The 19,967-nt window shown below is 33.5% G+C and overlaps 2 protein-coding genes across 5 annotated transcripts; one reads left to right on the forward strand and one right to left on the reverse strand.

The window, feature by feature from the left end:
• Window positions 1-1,500: 1,500 nt before the first annotated feature.
• On the reverse strand, window positions 1,501-10,838 carry LOC115994495 (bifunctional 3-dehydroquinate dehydratase/shikimate dehydrogenase, chloroplastic-like). 4 transcript variants are annotated; one of them, XM_031118665.1, is made up of 11 exons: window positions 10,728-10,838; window positions 9,707-9,948; window positions 9,351-9,456; window positions 8,303-8,521; window positions 7,300-7,646; window positions 6,917-6,980; window positions 6,658-6,766; window positions 6,230-6,373; window positions 3,816-3,964; window positions 1,942-2,104; window positions 1,501-1,820 (listed from the first exon to the last, which is right to left on the reverse strand). In XM_031118665.1, exons 1-11 carry the CDS (start codon window positions 10,746-10,748, stop codon window positions 1,780-1,782), a joined length of 1,605 nt encoding a protein of 534 aa, XP_030974525.1. In that variant the 5' UTR covers window positions 10,749-10,838; the 3' UTR covers window positions 1,501-1,779. The 4 variants fall into 4 exon arrangements, with proteins under 4 accessions (XP_030974525.1, XP_030974524.1, XP_030974527.1 ...); XM_031118664.1 differs by having other exon boundaries at window positions 8,294-8,521; window positions 10,728-10,832; XM_031118667.1 differs by lacking the exon at window positions 10,728-10,838 and adding an exon at window positions 10,568-10,710.
• An 8,012-nt stretch (window positions 10,839-18,850) lies between these two features.
• On the forward strand, window positions 18,851-19,543 carry LOC115949744. Its single transcript, XM_031067030.1, has one exon. It carries the CDS (start codon window positions 18,851-18,853, stop codon window positions 19,541-19,543), a length of 693 nt encoding a protein of 230 aa, XP_030922890.1.
• Window positions 19,544-19,967: the final 424 nt, after the last annotated feature.

A 19,967-nucleotide genomic window follows, 5' to 3' on the forward strand; every position in this document is an offset into this window, starting at 1 on the left:
AGTAAACAAATTACATAGGCAAAAAAAGGTCACCACACCAGTACAATATAATGATATAACTACGAAAAAAACTTAAGTAGTCCTGGAGCACTGCTCTAGGCTCTCACAAATGGCTTGGGCCCCATGGTGGGACCCACATGTGGGGCCCAACCATTTTGTGAGAGCCCTATAACTTTTTGAAGTCATATTATCTCTATGTACTTATCATGCATACAAAATATAGAAATGATAAGAGATTAAAAAATATCTCATCTAGAAAATGATCAAAAGTGTGTGTGTATATATATAACACCAAATTTGGCATGCATAAGAAGTTTATAGGAAAAAAAACAATCCAAGTATTAATCAAATGAAAAGTTATTGAATGATGTCAAAGAGTTATACTACTTAATAACTTTGTTAGATCAATAACATTTTATTGGAATAACAGTTTTATGTTCTATGTAAAATTTTAAAATTTTTTAAAAATTAAAATTTTAACATTTTATAAATGAAATAGTTATTGATCTATAACCATCTTGATATTTTACAATTATGAAGTGTATAAGAAAATAATATAATCTAATACTTGATTTTTATTTATTTATTTATGGGATAATAGTGGATTTATTAAAACACTCATCCAATACAAAGTTATTTAAGGAGCAACATTAATAAGAGTTACAATAAATGTAACTTAATCTTGACCATAAATATAGTAGCCTCTCACATACTATGCATGTGCAATGATGCTTTTTTTTTTTTTTTTTGTTTCTTTTCTTTTTCTTTTGGTTTAGTGTTATAATTTTTTATTCATATCAATTTTTAGATTATGACACAACCCAAAATATAAAAATAGTTCCAAAAAAAAGAAGAAAAAAAGACAAATTAAATGAAAGAAACCAGTGAGCCTTGATAAAGTAAAAAAAAAAAAAAGTTGGAATGTGGTCTGGAAGGAAATATACAAAGTGGACTGAGAAGGTTTTTATTTTTTATAACTTAAATTTTTAGATAAGTTTGTTTTGAAGACATAAATTAGTAAGAGATTGTCCTATTTTGTGGATATTTTAAGTGGAGTTGGAGATATGTTTTTATGGTATTATCTCAAAGTTTTATCCATGTTAAAAGTAAAGTCTAGGAGTATTTTTGAACCACATAAAAGTCCAATCCAAAGAGAAGAATCCTCTTGTGAGATTGCATGTTCTATTTATTCTAAACATGTATCAAAATTGCATGTTCTATTTAATAGGTTGTTCTTTACTATCAGATCCATAATCTTACATTTTGTGTGTATAATTTTAAAGTATAAAATACTTTAAATTTAAGATTTATAGATAAGAGAATCATTGATCTTTAATCCTCTTGATATTTTGCAAGCATGAAATAGGTCAAAGCATCAATGCATAGATATGAGAATGATTGCTCTTTTGTCAATGCTACACCATTGTATTTCGAAGCGCAACCCAATGAAAGAGGTCAAAGCGCATCTTATGATGCTTGAAGGCGAGCTTAGTCATCTAATTGGCACAAACACAGCAGTGTAGCTATATTAACTTTTGCAATACATATTGTTCAACAATCAATGAGTGAGAGAGTGGTACACAAAGTCTTGCATAAACATCCTTGATACTTTATCAAGGCAATATGAATAAGATCATTCGGGAATCAGGTATAATAATTAACAGCAGATGAAACTAACTGGCATTAAATTTCTCAAGAAAATAGGAAATAAAAAAGTTCAAATTCAGCTACATGGGAATGAGAATCAGCTGCATGTAAAGTGTAGCCAAACAAACCTCATTAGGAATTTGCCATAATTTTCCTAAAAAGTTGTTTGGGTGCTGCAATTGGACAATGAAGCAAGAAGCCAAAAAACAAATATCAGTTAATTGCCAATTAAGTAGAGAGTAATAAAAAAGACAGTCTGAATGAATGTTATTAAGCTATTCACAATCATATTACCAGGCAACCCAGTGAACCTCTCGAACTGCTCATATGCCTGTCCTATGAACATCTCCAACCCTGAAACAATTGTGGCTCCAGATTCTTCTGCTTCCCTCAAAAGTCTAGTAAGTTTGGGAGTGTAAACCGCATCAAAAACTAGTGAGTAGGATCTCAGAGCATGCTGCAAAAACAGAAATCCAATTATTTTCTTGCCTCTGAACGTGCAAGTTGATATCATAATGGCCTGGTGCCATTCTGCAAAAAATGAAACACTGAAGGGCTAATGAACTTCTCAGAAACAAAATGCTAGCATGGTACAGCTTCCCTTTATTAAATTTGGTTTATTCACGAGGATTTTTGAGTTTGATTAAACAACTTTCTCCACCCTCAATGGCTGTCAGTAAACTAGCGTGGAGGATTCAGATTTTTTTTTTCTTTCTCCACTGGAATTTCTGTTAGCACTTAGCAGGTGACTTTGAATGTCAACATTATTGTTATACCTAAAAACCCCTCCCAAGACTGAAAGGACCTAAGGCAAGCCAAAAGCCTGACAAGAATTAAGGTCAGTTCAAACAGTCGATAATGATAAGTTGGTTTCACTCTAGGAAAATGAGATCCTCACACCCTTACTACATAAGGCGGTATCTTATGTGTCAGCTACATGCAGCACCTCTCTCACATTATGTGGGTCCCACACAATGTGAGAGAGATGTTGCATGTAGCTGATACGTAAGATATATTTTCCTTCTGAAGAGGCATATAAAGAGCATGAAGGAAGCAATTAGGCCTTCGTCAATCAGGGAAACAAAATTATCCAAGCAGTATGGGAACTATGGATGCTTTGGCTTATATGAGAATGAACTTTAACTAAAAATGCTCAGGACCTTAATTCAACAATGAGCACCAAATTAGTTAAGATCTGAGCCAGAGCATTCAGGACAACAACACTGGTGACTCACCTGTATTCTTACCCTAATTATGGCCTTAAACTGACAGCTGCTTTGCCTTTGTACTACTTTATGAAGATCTCGTAGTTGTAGGTAATCTAGGCTTCTTTTGAAAATTCTGAGCTAGAAGATTAAAAAAAAAGCGAACCCACCTGAATTATAACCACGATTTTACCCACATGGTAATGGATTTTTTTTCCCCGTTAAATTGTTATAGTTGGTGGTGTCCATGTTATTGAACAATATTGCTAAGAATTGAGTTATTAAGATCTTTTTCAATTAAAAAAAATATCATCTAACATTATTAAGTAATTTACACACTCATCATTCTTTTTTTCTTTTCTTTTTTTGGTGGTTAATATTCATAACAAAGCCCAAAGTGGGTAGCATCAATTTTCATTATTTTGGTTTCTTCACACTGCAGTTCTGAAATAAGCTCATATTGAAAGAAGGGACCAAAGGTGAGTTGGACCACTGAATGCAGTATTACAACCAAATTCTATCCTATTGTGCCTTCTCTGACCAACCCAATTTTCCTTTAAACAAAGCCCACTGCATAGATATTTAGTGCACGTGAGAAATCATCACAGATGAAATTTTTTTCATCAATTCATTTTACCTCTGACTTTTCACAACAGCACTTATTTGTTATTTATCTTCTCTTCTATTAATAAATCTCCATCTCAAAACCTCATATGTAATTATAACGTCTTTTTAACAATGTGTGTATATATATATATATATATATAAATTGATCCATGTCTGAAACAAATGCAGCTCATAGGGTTAAAGGTCCAGGATCACAGTCAACTTAACAATAACCATGTTGCAACTTGCAATAACCACCAATGCATGCTTTTAATGAAAAAGTAGATTAGGTTGTCAATATTCCCAATATCTATATGGTTACCAAGACAAAAGAAACAGCGTGCAAGAGAGGCAGACCTTAGGAATGGGTGTTTCATCAACTTTTGGTTGCATTCCAATAGATGTCGTGTTCGCAAGAATCATACCATCCACTGGATGGAAATTTTCTAGATCAGCAAGAGTTACAGCATCTCCTCCAATAGTATTAGCAAGCTCTCTGGCTCGATCTTGAAGTGAAATATATAGATCAATCAGATATTATTAGTGAAATAATTAGAATATCAGGAATATTACTTGAGCTTGGGGGAAAAAGAGTTGTGGTAACATTCTATGTCAATCAGATGCATGGAGTAACGTCACGTGTGCATGCTTGACCATTGTACATGCATTTGAGATGCCAGTGTCCTAGATGGGATGACTAGAACATTTTAAAGAACATAAAATTGATGATGAAACATATCATACTTCAATAAAGCATTTCTGGAAGGTTGTGGAAACTTCTAATCTGAATAATTACAAGAAACCAGCAGACAACAAAATGCTGTTCATCAGTCTTGTAAGTATTGAAATTCTAAAATAGATATATACTTAACACTGCCTATCAGTATTGTATGTAGTGAAATTCTTAAACACATTACACATATCCTTAGAACTTCCCTATCCATGGTACTTGAGATTATGTGGCAGAAGGAAATCTATTATGGTGAAGAAAAAATTAATTCAATGCAAACATTTTCAAGACAAGACACATTGAAGCAAGAAATAACATTGGGTCCGGTTAATGTGTGCCCTAAGGGCACACATTAAGCTTTCTATTTTTGGAAACATTTTCTCAGGAATTGAAAAAGCTGTCATTACTTTTTCAATTCTTGAGAAATTTTTTTCCAAAAATGGAAATTAATGTGTGCCTTAAGGGCACACATTAGTAAAATCCTTATTTATAGCAAAACTGGGACAATAATATTTAAGAACAGGAATGGGGGCCCAGAGAGGGAAGGAGAAAAGGAAAGAATAATTATCAATAGTGGTGGCATTAATTCAGAAGATTGCTTAGATGGAGCTTGACATGGACAAAAAATATAATCAAAGGAAAACAAATCACAATATGAACCGACAACCATTTCACACTACAGCATATTTTACTCTATTTTTTTTCTTTTCTTTTCTAATCACACATGTGGGGCTTTGAACCCATGACCTCATCCTTCACCTTGTTGTACAAGAGAAGGAGATGCCATTTTCATTTGCATTGCAGCGTACCATACTTCTCCACAATTATAGAAAAAAATCTTCCTTTTTAAATACAAAAAGGATAATCTATGCATTACTCTTTCAGTTTTTCTGCAACAAAGAAAAGTTCTAATCACAATCATAACCTTTCCCTCCACCAGTTCACCTTTAGCATTAGTTTTTGTTGTTTCATCAAGAAGAAAAAATATTTCAGTTAAAGTTTTGTAGCTAATATTAGCATGACTGTATGAAGCATGGATTAATTGAAAGTCATAAGTAGTATGACCTCATCCTCCACCTTGCTATAAAAGGGGAGGAGATGCTATTTGAGCTATAGCTCATTGGCATTGCAGCATATCTTACTTCTCCACAACCATAGAAAAAGTTTTTCCTCTTCAAATACAAAAAGATTAAATTATGCATTACATTTTTAGTTTTTCTACAACAAAGAAAAGTTTCTATCATAATAGTAACCTTCCTTCTACTAGTTCCCCTATAGCATATATTTTTGTTGTTTCATCAAGAAGAAAAAATATTTTAGTTAAATTTTTATAGCTACTAGTAGTATGCCCATGTGATGCATAGATTAATTGAAATTCATATGTAAAGGAATTATTTACAAATATCATATTTGAGCAATACAATAGATAATAAAAATGAAGAAAAAAACGGCTAAAGTTATTTGGCTGAAGCTTAGCTATCATCATGAAAGAATTTTTTTTTTTTTTTTTTTAAATAAAAATAAAACTTATAGTAGATGATTAAAATAAATGTCATGCCTTGAAATATAATTCAAAAAATTAGGATAGAATTTTAAATTTTTAATTGAAATATTAATTTAAATTGAAAATTTTTTTATAATGATAATGTAATTATAATGCAATGAGGAGTCTTTTGTTAGTCGGGATACAAATCTTTTGTATGTAAAATAAATGTGCAAAAGGATTGTCCATGTGGCAAAAGGAGAAAAAGAAGAGGGCATCCCGTTGGCACAACCACAGCTTGTAGTACACAACTTTTATAATATAGTATATTATGGATGCCAAGTTGCCAACCATTGTAAAAAAACATGTAAAAGACCATCCTTTTGAAAATCATAGTTCATATTACAGGATGAGAATAATAACTGACAGACAGTCACAAGTCATTACAGAGAATGTTAGAATGACACTACCAGAAATATATGATCAGAAAACAAGAATAATAAAAAGAAGTGTACCAAACTGAACATTGCAAAAAGCAATCAAAAGCTGGAAGCTTACCATAAGTGCGATTAGCAATCACAACTTGTGCACCCTTTTCTTTTGCACCATATGCAAGTGCCTTCCCAGCACCTCCAGCGCCAATGACCACAAAGAGCTTACCAGCTAAGGGTGAATCAGCAGTAGCGCTAATGTTATGAGAACCTAACATGGAAATAATATTGTGCAAGAATGCCTTAGCTTTAAACCAAAGAAGAGAGAGGTTTATGTGTCTAACAGTCCATTTATTTATTTGTATAAAAAAGAGACATTGAACCAGAAGAAAAATTACAAGCATCGAAGTAATGGCACTGTTCATTGACTGTGGGAACTGGTTTGGGCTTAACAGGCGACTGAAGCTATTCCTCAGTGCCCAGTGCCCATTGACCTGTGTGTAACTGTGATTTTATGCTTATATTTTTTATTTGCTCATTAAACACAAATGATACCTCGTAGTCCATCTTCAATAGCAGAAATTGCACCAACATAGTCAGTATTGTAACCAAACATCTTCCCATCAGTTGGTCTCCTTATGACACAATTCACAGCTCCTATTGACTGTGAACAAATCATATACTATTACTTAAAATGAAAAAATAACAACCAAAGCTAAGGCATCCCCAACTACTCATGAAATTCGGTGGTGCCAGAGACTTCGGGTTGGTAAATTTTCAGAAAAGCCCAGCAACATGAATAAAATTTCAATACCTTTGCAACTGGATCAACCTCATCACAACACTTGAGAGCATCCTCCTTGTGAGGAATTGTACAACTGTGTTTGGGAAAGAAGTTATCTCATGATTCAAGTATAATGCAATAAGTGTTATAAATATTCCAGACAGATTTATTTTGTCATATGCCAATATATGTCATAAATGAAACCATTGGAATAACCTTCAACAACTACAATATCAAGTAATTAAATAAGCTACCAAATCCCCATCACTCTACTAAGCAGCCCAGCCCTCCCCAAAATATTGGCCACCAGAAGAAGAGAAATCTAGAAGAAAACAGACCAAGGACACATCATACTTAAAATATAATAAATACTGTAGTTTGACTTAGAGAGAACTCAACAAAGAAGTTTGAACCTGAATCCAGCAAAATCTATGGATGAGTAAGTCTGGAGAAATTTTGCAACGTCATCCACCAAGAAAGGCACATAAACTCCATTAAAACCAACGGACTTGAATGCCTCATTGTATAAAATAGGTGATTTGCTGTGGCCAACAGGCTTCCCAATTATGCCAAACACTTTTGTATCTGGCCCTATCTCTTTGAAGTTGTATAGAGTTAACAGATCCTTCATTGTTGGTTGACCAGGAGCTGAAACAACTCCCGACTCAATGGTACCAAATGAGAGAAAACCACCAAATTTTGGGCATAAAATCCGCGAGATGAAACCCCTCTCACCCATAACAATTGCTATAATTGGAACCTAAAATTTTCATTATTAAATAAATCAAAAAATCTTTAAATACGTGAAGAATCTATGAATACAAAACATAAGAGTTTCTACCATTACCGGTCAAAACTAGTAATAAATGAGCATAAAGATAGAGAAAAAAAGAGAAGGGATAATTAGATTTTGTATTGACAGTATCTTCCTGAAATTCAATGCTTTAGATGTCACATAGCTACATTTATCATTGTGGAGACATTCAAGAAAGGATACATGATGCATACCTTCATATCCTTTCCTTTTACTCCTCATCTGATTACATATTTAAGTTGAGCAATATATTCATCTCAGTAATTTCTCATCCAACTCATTGGAGTTATTCACTGATCACAAGAAAAGAAAAGAACGACAACTAAAATAATCACAATTCTTACACCTAAACCTTGATACCATTAAACAGTGACACTTATCATCTAATCTAAGATGAGCCATTTGCTGCTAGCAATCAGTAATGGAATATATGTACCTCACACCATTCACATAATCTATATATGAACCATTCAGCCTTGATTTCTATATGGTGGCATAAAAAAGATAGCAACAAAAGCATTATACAAATTTTAACAACAATGGAGACAATAATGGACTAAGGTTACAGTTTAAAATGCAATGCTTTCACATACACTGCTTACTTGAGAATGCACAGTTATTTGGAAAATGTGTGCCACATCAGAGATCTCCAAGGCAGTTGTTGCAATCTTCACAATATCAGCACCAGCTTCTTGTATTCTTGCCACAAGGTTGCTAAGATCCTCCACAGATGGAGTATCATGATAATTGTGAGATGATACGATGACTTTGAACTTTTCAGGCTTTTTTCCAAAAATGGATTCATTAAACTCACGAGCAACCTTCAAAGAGCAATAATGCAAGTGAAGATAATTTAACATTTATAATCCTAGTAGTAATTTAAAACGAAAGTAGGACAGGAAGAACTATTATTTTGAAATCTTATAAACAGCCCTTTGTAAAGATAATCTCTTTGCACTTGAGTGGCATTGGAACATATTCTCACAAGTTTACCAATAATTCAATACATATATTTGACATCTTAAAATAATATCTGGTACTGTCAGTTTTATCATTCAAACTTTTTTCCCACAAAAAGAGTACTAGTAGGTCTCAAAAGCAAGATGAAAAAAGTTGACATGTCACCCTCTTCCAGTATTTGTGAATCCTATAAGACCTAAAAAAAAGTAGAGCACTGAAAAATCCATGAAGTGATGGATGCTGTCTAGATTGATACAATGTTATCCAAAGAAAACTTCCTATAATTTTGTTGGGGAAAATAAACTTAAGAAACAGGCCAATATGTTAGAACAGTCAAATATCAAGAAAGTGCAATCAAGGTTTCAATAAAGGCTGTAATGAAGGTAATAATACAAATTGTCATCAGAAAGCAACGCATAGTGCACAGATTATTTTAAAAGTGGCAAGCTTAATGGCTCTACAGTAACACAAATTTTGCAGAAATTTTCATGAAACTTCATATTTGGGTAGTATTTAAACCATCTCAAGCCTCTAACCACTTAAATTTTTCATACCCAACACAAAATCATTAATTTTATTTTAACAATGGAAAACAATGTACTACTTATAATCACATATTCTAACTCTTTGTTAACTCAAACAAACCATCATTTGAATTTGTTTTAATTCACATATTAATTAGGAAGTAACCTGAAGCTCAACATCAATGTAATCAGCTCCAAACTCCATGGCTAATCGAAGGGCATCCAATCGCTTCTTTTCATCACCATCATACTGACCACCTTCCCATTTTGGTCTAGAAAAATACATAAAATCAGATAGGTCTACACTCGAGACTCTTAAAAGGTTACATAACAAGATCAAATTATAATATCTCTTGATTATGGTCATCCATTCCAACAAACGATACCAATCTTCTAAAACAAAATTAGCATGTTTCCAATCCATAAAGATCAAGACAATATTATATAAATCTTGAAAACACATTGTCACACACAAACATAATGCAGAAACAGTTTAATCATAAAAGAATTCCCGTTGTGAACCTGTAAGTGAATAGAGTAGGCAATGGACACTCTTTGATCAGGGTTTTGAGATCTTCATAAGGATTGAAGCTCTTCAAACTGTCCAATCGGATCTCCACAAGGTCGGCATCACTTTGTTTGGCCTTATCCATATTAATCACCATCTTATCGACTGTTTCTGCCATTATAGGAGCACAAAGTAGGGTTTGATTCTTCCTTATTTCTCTAATTCCCATTTCTAAGCCAGCAGAAGAAGAAGCAAGCTGAAAATTCAATCAAACAAAACCATCAAAAATAAAGTGACCAAAAATTCACACAATTATGCCTATAGTTACAATAAAAATTTATTTGATCCGCAAAAAAAAAAAAAATTAAATATCTGTTTGATTGCTGAGAAAAAAAAAAAGGAAAACAAAGCAATCCAGCCAGTTAAACTAATCGCAATCAACATGCATTAAATTTTAGATGTCTGTTTGGTTACTGAGAAAAACATAGAATCTCCAACAAAGCTAAAAGTAATTCATGCCTATAGTTACAATAAATTTATTTGATCCGCAAAAAAAAAAATTTAAATATCTGTTTGATTGCTGAGAAAACAAAGGAAAACAGAGTAATCCAGCCAGTTAAACTAATCGCAATCAACATGCATTAATATTTTAGATGCCTGTTTGGTTACTGAGAAAAACAAACATAGAATCTCCAACAAAGCTAAAAGTAAATTCCTATAGGAACGCTCTAAAGTAAATGCTCCGTTATTTTCATTTTCTTAGCAACCAAACAGGAAAAGGAAAAAAAAAAACAAAAAACAAAAACAAAAACAAAAACGCTCCGCAAGATAACAGTAACAAAAATTACATATCAATAATTAAAAAAAAAAAAAACCGTTGAAAATTTTTGCAGAGTAGTGACAAGTTGGGAATGGAGTGACTATAGATTGTGAAGCAGTATAAAATTTATTTAGTTTTAAGTGTTTTTCTGAGCAACCAAACAGGAAAAGTAAAGAGAAAGAAAAGGAAGTGGAGAGGGAAAAGGAGTTTCTAACCAGAACGTTGGTAGAGTCCATTATTTTGCTTTTGTTTTGAGTTTGACTGATGCTAGCAGATACTCTCTCTCTCAATATATATATATATATATATATATATTGAGAGAGAGAGATAGAGAGAGAGAGGTTAAGTAAGACTGTGGCCTGTGGGGGTTGGTTTGAAATGTTTTGTCCAGACTCCAAACAAGTTGGTTGGTGGCGTGTGCTATTCGGGACCTTCCATTTTGCGTGTTGTCGAGTTATTAAAGCATTTGGGATTTTGGGCTTTAACCGTTTGGGTTCAAGTTATTCAGTCTTGGTCTTGGGCCCTGCTTAAAGATTTTTTTTTTTTTTAATTTATAAATTATATATAAGTCAGCACTGCCATGTCAGCTCATTTATGAGTTTTTTGGATTGAGACCGGTTATTGCACCATGTGATTCCTTTTTAATGGTTGTCATAAAAAAAAGTTAAGAAGGTTATTTTTAATATTATCATTAGATCAAAAAGGTTTAAAAAGTAAAAATAGTTAAAAGTTAAAAGAGGTAAAAGATGAAAAACTTGTAACTTTTTGTGAGTGATTTAGGAGTTATTGCACGCTATTGCATGAGATCTAAATCCGAGTTTTTTCTTTTGAAGAAAATTGATAATGCACCATATTATGCTTTAGACATAGTTTATTTTTTACATTTATCTTCAAATTAAGGAATTGTGCAATAGTTATTTATTTATTTATTATTATCTATATATATATATAAAACCAAAACTTTTGAAACTCCCACAATTTTTCACGTCAACACAATATTTAAAAAATAATTTAAAAAAATCAAAACTCTTTTTTACTCAAAATCAAAACCGGATACCTATCTATAAAATTATAAAAAATAAAAAAAACTGATACTTATCTTAAAAAAAAGAAAATGATAGACACAAATGCAAACTTAACCTAGAAACACGATTGGAGTCTGCAAAAGAATACGTAGGAAACCCCAAAACTGAAAACCCTAGATGCAAATCCTTCTCCTTTGTCTCCAGTCCCATCTTAGACAATCTCTTCCCGGCAACGGTATGCGATCAAAACTCTACTCTATCAACAAAAAAAAAAATTCTGATTTTATATACAAAAATTTTGATTTTTAGTAGAATACGTAGGAAAACCCAAAATTGAAAACCCTAGACGCAAATCCTTCTCCTTTATCTCCACTCTCATCTAAAACAATCTCTTCCCGGTAACGGTATGTGATCAAAACCCTACTCTATCAAAAAAACAAAAATTCTGATTTTATATGCAAAAATTTTGATTTTTAGTTATAATATATATAAGTTTAGATCTTTCAATTGCTTTTTTGTTTGTTAAATGGATCTTAATATGCTTTTATTGTTGTTTTGGTTTTCAAAATTATTGGGTTTTTGTTTTTAAATGGTTTATTACATTTTGTTTGCAACTAAACTGTGTATTGTGGTTTTATGGGAATGTTTTGGTTGTAGTATTGTACAAATGTTTTTTTTTTTTGCTGCACTATTGTAACAATGATTTACCATATTGATTATTAGTCTATGGACTGATGTCACTTTGGAGCTTTAGAGGCCTCTGTTGGGCTGCTATTGCTGTGGACTAGAAGAGTAGTAGAGAAATTTGACGGGGCTGTGGGAAATTATTCAATTTATGTAAGTTTAGATGTGTGGATGATCAATAAAAGTTGGTGTTTTAAGTGCCTATGGTCCCCCAATTCTGAGCATGACAGATATGTGGGTTTGGAGTCTTGGAAGGGATTTTGATATGATTTCGTTTGAGAAGTAGATTTGATTTTTTTAATGATTTATTTCAGTCTGTTTGTGCATTAAGATTAGAGTTTTTTACCCTTAATAACTTCAAAGGAATCAAAGCTTTTAGAAAGTTTTATTATTTTACTTAAAAAGAGGATTCCCTCTTAAATTTGATGGAAGCCATGAGATCAAGTTCATAAAACCCTCTTAATTTTGATAATGGTTTCAACAGATTAATATACTTTCCATAGTTTGTCAACAGATTAATATTCATAGATTTTATATTGCCATGAAGACCTGTTGATAGAATCACATGGTAACATACTTACATAAAAATTAAATAATTTAAAAAAGTCAATATGTAAATCTTTTGCAAAACAATTGAAGATTTCTTGAATGAACATTTATAATTATGTGTGAAAAGGCTCCACATGTGAGGCTGTACTAACACTAGCATATATATAGTTTGAATGGGGCTCTCTTGATTTTCCTTATCTTATTGATGTAATTGAAATATTTAACTTTCTCATCATTGATGCAAAATTTCATAGTCTTCTCTTTGGTTATATTAGTCCTAACTTTGTATTGCTTTGTTCTGTTTATTTTATTTTTTATTTTTTTAAATCATTTATTTGTTTCTTTTGTTACAATTTTATATAGTGCTGAGGTTAAGGTGTATATGACCATATCTGCATTACAGCTAATTTCACATCATGTTTTCCTGGCTTACAGAGGGCTGAGACCTTGGGAATTGCTGAATTCCTAATACTAGGCTGCATTAGGAATATCCAAGTTGGGGTCAGAGATACAATCTTTTCATCAAGGTAAACATATTACACATGTTTTTATTATTATTATTATTATTATTGTGAACAAAATAAATTAAGAACTTATTATTGTCACTATCTAGAATAATTTGTGCATCATGTATCATAAAGAGCTTAATTGTGATCATAAATAAAATTTTCTTTTTAATATATATTGGAAGACTCCTAGAATAACCTACCGTAGATGGGTGGAATCTCATTAAAAATCTTGAGGTGAATGGGATGTATGATCCACCATGGTTAATAAATAGACTTTAACAGGCACATGAATTAGTAATGAAATTGGTCTGTCCAGTTCACGCTGATTTGTTACTGTGATGATTTCCTTGAAACCTCAATATTAATGAAATGGTAGTGAAGTGATTTGTGTTGTTGCCTTCATTTTCTTTGTGTATTGGCAGTATACACACACAAACATTACACTTCAATCAATAACTTCCATGGGACCGTCCTGTAACTTCTGTTTATGTAAGAAATATGAAGTTGAAATCAAAAGCTGCTTTTAAACAATAAATGAGTAATCCATCCAATGCCAGGTAACAATAAGAAATAAAGAATTGAAGGAAAATTCAAGTCTAAAACAATAAAGCTAATCAAAATTGTAGAAACCCCATAAGAGATTATCCTAAAGAAAACAAAACAATTTTCTCTCAAAGACTATTTCTTTGGCTACTAATTTTATGGCTACTAAATTGGATATGTCACTTGATGATCTTATTAAAAATAGAGGTTCTCGTGAGAGAGTTAGATAAGTAACAGCTATTTGATTTAGTTTTATAGATTTTTGTAGATTAGGTATTTTGTTGTATATTTGCTTCTCATAGTGCTTATTAAAAGTGGCTATATTGGATATTGCATGATAGTGGTAATGTTTTTTAGAGACTTTTAATCATTTGTTTTGTCCTTTTCAATGTTGGGCTTTTCTGGGTTTTGCATGTAATGCTATTCTTAAAATTTTAGTTGATAATCTGTTTGAGTGATGAGGGGGGAAAATCAAATGTCTTGATTTGAATTATATGGAGTAGTAAGTATGGCTAAGCTATATATAGGTAAATCATTCCAAATTTTTGCAGCATTCCCTGTTTTAATGTTTTGAAGATAAAATGTTAAGGATAGTCTTTTTTTTTTTTTTTAAAGAAAAAAGAAAAACTATGCAAAGGGTTGTAATTTACTACTTGAGTTTTTTAATCACATTTATGATGAGTATTTTTAATCATGGCTTTTGATTAAAATTTGATGGCCAAAAAAATTGCACCATATTTGTCACAAATAAAAAGAAATATGTTGCAACTAACAATGGCAAAATTGCTAATTGATGTGCATCATTAAAATGTTGAATTTTGGTTAAAAGGCTGATATCAACCTAATTTTTAGCATCTTTCACAATTTTAAGTGAATACATGTAAATTTGTTCAAAAGTTAATTTTTATGCCTTACAGGGTTTTGAGGAGTATATAAATTTAATTCTGGATGATGCTGGAAAAGTCAACATCAAGAGGAAGAGCAAAAAACTTTAGATGGGTTCATTTTCCTTTACTTTTAATCTCCCAAATGTACATGCTCTGAACATGGTACATCTATTTTGTTATGGGTCAATTACATCAAAAAAAAAATGTAAAGGGTAGATTCTTCTTAAGAGATACAACACAACAGCCACCTCTCTCTCTCTCGCAATAGTGGAAAGTGATGATTTTAGCAATGGTGTAAATTGGCATTATGTTGCCTTTTCAATTCCATTAAGGTCTAGCATCTTTGTTTATCGGCATTGTTAGAATTTAGATACATCTTGGACATCAAGAATGATTAATATAATTTATGAAAGATATTTGATTGAATGAGTATGAAAACTATATTTGTGTAATTAATTGTATTGGATAGTACTTATATCAATTGTATATATTTTAAATATGATTTCAAGCTCTTGGTTATCACGATTTCTCAGTGCATGTGATAGATTTTATTACTGTGCAAGTGATAGATTTTATTGGTTTGGTATATAAATTACACCATGATATGGATTTTTTTTTTTTTTTTATTTTATTTTATATTAGGGAAGTTATCAATAGCTTTCCCGTGCATCGCACAGGTTAGCGACTAGTTTTTTTATAATTTTAATAATAGGAAAACCTTTTTAACTTTTCTAACCATCCTATATATTTCATATTGAGGGTAATTGCACGGTGGATCCAAGTTAGAGTATCCTCCACCCAAGAAAGGAAAGACTGCATCCTCGTTACAATTCACCTTAAAGCCAAGTCCCCGTGATGTTATATTGCAATGACATGGACACCATGAAAAATAGGAATAATTCTAATATTACATAAAAATCACAATTGTAAGGTAGTATGGACAAAAGTTACAACTTTTGTCCAAACTATCTTACATGATTGATTATAACTAGTTGTCTGTCATTTTCATACAAATCGATTACTCATAAACTATCATGTGGACAGTTGTGACAAAAGTCATAGTTTTTTTATATGGTCATATAGAATTTTTGAAAAATAACATAGCAAAAGCTTCTAGCTAGCATCTCCATAATACAGTATCAGGTGGCCTATTTTTATATATTTCCTTTGTAGCACCATCCTTCAATCGTTCATGTGTCACTCCAATGCATTGACCTCACGAGTATCGATACCAAAAACCGCTAGCTATAGGGGCTTTTTTTAGCCGCGTTTTTAGGGTCTATAGCCGCATTTTAGAAACACCCCTATAGCCCTCGTTTTTTGTAGTGATCAAATGAGCATGGGAAACGATCTCTACTTCTTACTTACAAAGGTCACAAGAGAAAGGTAGGATGATATGCTTTTGCAAATAGGTTTGTTTTGTGGGTAGTAATGTAATAGTATATTGTGAAATGCTCTCCATATGAAGACCTTTATCTTAGTAGGCTCTCTGTTTAAATATATCGATTCTTTAAAAAGCTTAAGTTATTAAAAAATGGTAAATTTAATCATTGATTTAACCACATAGTTTTAACACTCCCCTTAATTTAAAGCACAACCTAGCTGTGAAACGTTGCCATTTTGCACAACCTTTGTGTTGATTGCAAACCTACAAGCCTTTGTGCTGCCTCTCAGTATCAGTGATTGCTACTCACCACAGTGCCAATGACTAGGTCTATATGTGTTTCTATGAGCCAAAAGAGAGAAGAGAAGGGGGTATGTGTGTGCGAAATGAGAGAAATAACGTGGTTTCTATTTAAAAATATATATTATTGAAAATTTTTTAATAAAATATTTTACAATTTTCACACACAAATTTTTCAATCATCTAAAAATATTTTCAGATTTGACCAAAATTTCACAATAAAAAAACATTGAAAAATGCTGAAATTATTATTCTAAAATATTTTATAACGAAATACACATAGCCTTAAATTCACTTTTGCTCATGGCTTTAAGTACCATAATTCAAAGTGAATACAAATCCGGCTTTGCTAAGGGTGTCTCAAAATATATTTAATTCGATTGAATAAAAAAGTAAAAAAGATGGTGAATGGTGATGGAGATGTGCTCTAAAATTTCCATGTGAAAAAAGACTTTAATTCTCTCTCCTCTACGTAGGAGCTATCTCTCTCGTCTAATGAGTATTCTCTCCTTTAGTGTATTATGAGGGTTTGCCTTTGCTTTTTATTCAATGGGACTAGGTGATTCACAGTATGAGTAATATGAAACTAACCACGGAAGAAGAAGAGGTAATAGCAATTTTTGACGAAGGATGAAAAGAAGAAATTGAGAGTTGCACTCAAAGCTTGGTGGGGAAATTTCTAACTTGCAAACCGTTCAATAAAAAAGCGGCTCAGTACACTCTGAAGAAAGCATGGGGGCTGGAAGAGGGAGTACAGATCGTTGAGGTGGGTGCCAATCTATTTCAGTTCAAGTTCAAGATGGAATTCAACATGGAAAGAATTCTTTGAGGAGGTTCGTGGTCTTTTGACAATCAAGCACTGATGCTCCGGCATTGGCAAAAGGGTATGACGGTAGCGAATGTGAAGTTTGATACAGCGTCACTATGGGTCCAGATTTGGGGGGCTCCCTTTGATATGATATCTCCGAAGGTGGCCAAAGAGATTGGAAGTAGATTGGGTACAGTGGAAGCGATGGAAAACAGATCTAAAAAAAAAGTATAGAACCTTTTCATGAGGGTGAGGGTAGCACTTCCTATCTCTAAGCCGATTTGGAGAGGTGGCTTTGTTACGGGATTGGACAAAGAGCAGTGTTGGGTAAATTATAAGTATGAATGTTTGCCGATATTTTGCCATTATTGTGGATTATTGGGGCACGATCTCAAGCATTGTGCAAGCCACTATGCAGCGTCCAAAAAGGAAGGAGAGGTTCATTGTCATTGCAGAGATTGGTTGCATGCAACTAACCTTTGTTCATGGTCACCTCCAAAACAGGAATTGGCCCAGTTTACACCGACTGATTCAGAGGGAGGAATGGAGTCCGACAGTGAGGGTAGGGCGGATGGTCAACAGGTGGCGGCGGACACAGCAGTAAAAGCAAACCCTAGCATATACGTAACGCATGCAAAAGGGAATAGTGTGAATGGAGGAGCTGATTCGGATTTTATGGGAATAAATGATAGTAATGATGAGATAGGTGGTACGGTTATAGAAAATCTAGAAGTCAATGAGGGTGAGTCCAACGTAAAGGAGGTGAATGCCCTAGGTGGAGTTAATGCAAATCATAATGGGGTCACTAATGGCTGCACCAAGCTGGACAAAGCCAGGCCTAAGTGGACTAGAGTGCCATGTATGGAGTGTGGGTCTGGGAAAGAAGAGGAAGGGGTGGCGAGCTCAATTTTGGGGAAGAGAGGAGTAGCTTAGACTATGGATGAGGAGGTTCACAGTGAATTTATGGTACAAGCATTGAAGCGCAACAAGACACGTGGTGACTACTCTATGAACACAGCGGTGGGGGTGATGGATCACCCTTGCCGATCACAATGAGGATATTAAGTTGGAATTGCCAAGGGCTTAGGAACCCTTGGATAGTTCGTAGTCTTCGCAAAATTGTGAAGAATCAAGCTCCCACAGTTTGCTTTTTGATGGAAACAAGATTGGATAAGGATGGCTTCAAGAAACATTGTAAGAATTTGCCCTTTAAGAATCAGTTCATAGTCAAGAAACCTGATTCGGGGGGAGGCTTAGCACTACTATGGATAGAGGAGGTGGTACTTGATATAATTAATTTCACGGCAAACCATGTATTAGCGAAGGTGATAGAGGAAGATGGGTTTGTTTGGTATCTGACCTGCTTCTATGGGTGGCCGAAATCGACTCAGAAGTTTAAATCTTGGGCTTTGCTAACTCACTTGTTGTCTTTTGTAGATGGTCCTTGGATGTGCATAGGCGATTTCAATGCAATCTTGCACTCCTCAGAGAAACTAAGCAGGAGGCCACCACCATACAAGCAAATGGAGGAGTTTAGGGAGGCATTGGAGCGCTGCCAATTACATGACTTGGGGTTTCACGGGTATCCCTACACGTGGAACAACAAAAGGTTGGGCATTGCCAACACTGGGTAGCATCTTGACCGTGCTATGGCTATGGAGAGTTGGAGAGCAAAGTTTCTAGCAAGCTCTCTGACACACCTATTCACTCATGCATCAGACCATGCACTAATAATTCTACATATAAAGAAAGCCAAAAAAATCTGTCCAAGATTTTCAAGATGTTTCAAATTCGAGGAGGTGTGGTTTTTATGGGAGGATTGTGAGCAAGTGATTCACGATGCATGGAATAAAGAAGCAAGGGCAAATTCGGGTTTGACAAGAATAAAGGAGAGAATAGCAATTTGTGGTGTAGATTTGCATGCATGGGGTTCAACTAGAACTCACCCAAACGTGGAAAAAATTAAAAGACTCCAAGCTAAGGTGGAGGCACTTGGTAAGGGAGAGTCAACTGAAGACAGCAAAATTGTTCTTTTGGCAGCTAGCAAAGAGTTGGATGATCTCTTGCTAAAACAAGAAATCTATTGGGCGCAATGTTCAAGAATTTCTTGGTTGAAGCATGAAGACAAAAACACGAAGTTTTTACATTCAAAAGCATCACAGAGAAAAAGGAGGAATTTTATTGAGGGGATTAAAGACCAGGCAAACAACTGGGTGACGGAGAATGATTGGGTTGCAGAAGTGACGATTAATTATTTTGAGAACATGTTCAAAGCAGGTGATTGTGACCGGATGGAGGAATGTCTTGAGGCCATTCATCACAGGATTACTCCTAAAATGTAGGATATCTTGTCCAGTGATTTTAGTGTGGAGAAAATAAAAGCAGCGGTGTTCCAAATGGGACCAACAAAGGCTTCTAAACCAAATGGTATGAATGCTCTCTTTTATCAAAAATTCTGGCATGTGGTTGGTGATGATGTGATTAATGCAATGTTAGATTTTCTAAATCATGGGATTATGTTACCTGAGGTTAATGTTACTCAAATTGTTCTCATTCCAAAAACTAAATCCCCAGAAAAAATTTCAGATTTTAGACCTATAAGCTTGTGTAACGTAATTTACAAAACAATCTCAAAAGTTTTGGCAAACAAATTGAAACAAGTTCTCTCCCAGTTGATCTCCCCCACTCAAAGTGCCTTTGTACCCGACCGACTTATTACAGATAATATTTTAGTTGTCTATGAACAGCTACATGCCATGCACTCTC

Source organism: Quercus lobata, chromosome 6 (assembly GCF_001633185.2).
Source record: "Quercus lobata isolate SW786 chromosome 6, ValleyOak3.0 Primary Assembly, whole genome shotgun sequence".
NCBI classification, from domain to species: Eukaryota; Viridiplantae; Streptophyta; class Magnoliopsida; order Fagales; family Fagaceae; genus Quercus; species Quercus lobata.